The sequence below is a fragment of the Tupaia chinensis genome, unplaced genomic scaffold (genome assembly GCF_000334495.1).
Source record: "Tupaia chinensis unplaced genomic scaffold, TupChi_1.0 Scaffold144538_1, whole genome shotgun sequence".
Classification (NCBI taxonomy): Eukaryota; Metazoa; Chordata; class Mammalia; order Scandentia; family Tupaiidae; genus Tupaia; species Tupaia belangeri.
Window position 1 is genome coordinate 2128 of NW_006204397.1, and position 1282 is coordinate 3409.

A 1282-nucleotide genomic window follows, 5' to 3' on the forward strand; every position below is an offset into this window, starting at 1 on the left:
AGTCTGAGAAGCCCTCTGCAGGTCACACAGCAAATGCACGGCCGAGCTGGAGGCCAGGCCAGGTCAGCCAGGCCGTGCTCCCTCCATGGCAGCGGCCTCCTGGCCCTCATGTTCCCTGCAAAGGGCAGGGGACTTGCTGTCCCCAAAGGGCCTCACAGGTCAGGGATTCGAGGAGGTTTTCAACCGTATCCCAGAAGCCAAATGCTGGCCATGGCACGGGTCAAGAGTGAGGATCGGGACCAGCAGTTAGCATAATGGCTATGTCGCTGGACTGCCATGTAGTCGACTGTGGTTCGCGTCCCGGACCTGGTGGCTTAAACTCACGCTGGGGGCATGTGCGTGCGTGCCCAAGATCCCGAGAAGAGAATGGAGAAGGGATTGAGGCATGGCCATCCCCCCTGGGAGGTGATTTCTCGCTTTCTGTCTCTCTGGCGAGCGCACGCACCCTATAGCAAAAAAAAAAAAAAAAACAAAAAAAAAAAAAAAAAAACAAAAAAAAAAAAAAAAAAACAAAAAAAAAAAAAAAAAAACAAAAAAAAAAAAAAAAAAACAAAAAAAAAAAAAAAAAAACAAAAAAAAAAAAAAAAAAACAAAAAAAAAAAAAAAAAAACAAAAAAAAAAAAAAAAAAACAAAAAAAAAAAAAAAAAAAAAGAAAGAAAGAAAAAAAAAAGTGTGAGGATTGAGGTGAGGGGGAATGGGGTGGTCCTCAGCCAAGGATCTCCTCCAGCCTGCTGGCCAGGAGCTGGTAATTGTCATCCACATCCTCCCAAGGCCTGAAGTTCCATTCCTTGTTCCACACGAAGTCTTCCCAGCAGGTTTCATAATCTGAGACAGAGGAGGGGGACAGCAGTCATTTCTGCTGGAACCAGGAGGGTCGAGTCCTGGGCGGGCTCCCCTGGGCCCCGCCCGCTCTGTCACCATCCTAGAGTTGCCACTCCTCATCCCCTTCCTCCCCCAGTCCTAACCTCCCCGCAATGCTCACCTTGGAGGGACATGATCGCCATCTGGGCCCCTACCTCACACAGTCTGCGAAGTCCCTGCCGGACTTCGGGGTTCTGAAAGTAGTAGAGTCGGGCGGTGAGGATGGTCAGGCTCACGTTCCGGTGCGTGGCCAGGAAGTCGGCCACCTGCTCTGCACAGTCAGGGCAGGGGCTCCAGGACAAGTACCAGGTGACCTGGAAGTCCTCATCAGGGGACAGGATGTCTTTGCAGAACCACGAGAGAAAGCGCAATTCTGCATGGCAGGAAGGATGGACCTGGGAGGGGAAGAGAGGCCAGGAG

At 50.7% G+C, this 1282-nt stretch overlaps 1 protein-coding gene across 1 annotated transcript; it reads right to left on the bottom strand.

The window, feature by feature from the left end:
- Positions 1–638: 638 nt before the first annotated feature.
- On the bottom strand, positions 639–1257 carry LOC102476201 (DNA dC->dU-editing enzyme APOBEC-3C-like; the record flags this gene model as incomplete). The annotated part of the gene is made up of 2 exons (XM_006167161.2): positions 639–826; positions 984–1257. Coding segments are annotated over 2 exons (393 nt in total), but the record flags the coding sequence as incomplete, so codon positions are not given.
- Positions 1258–1282: the final 25 nt, after the last annotated feature.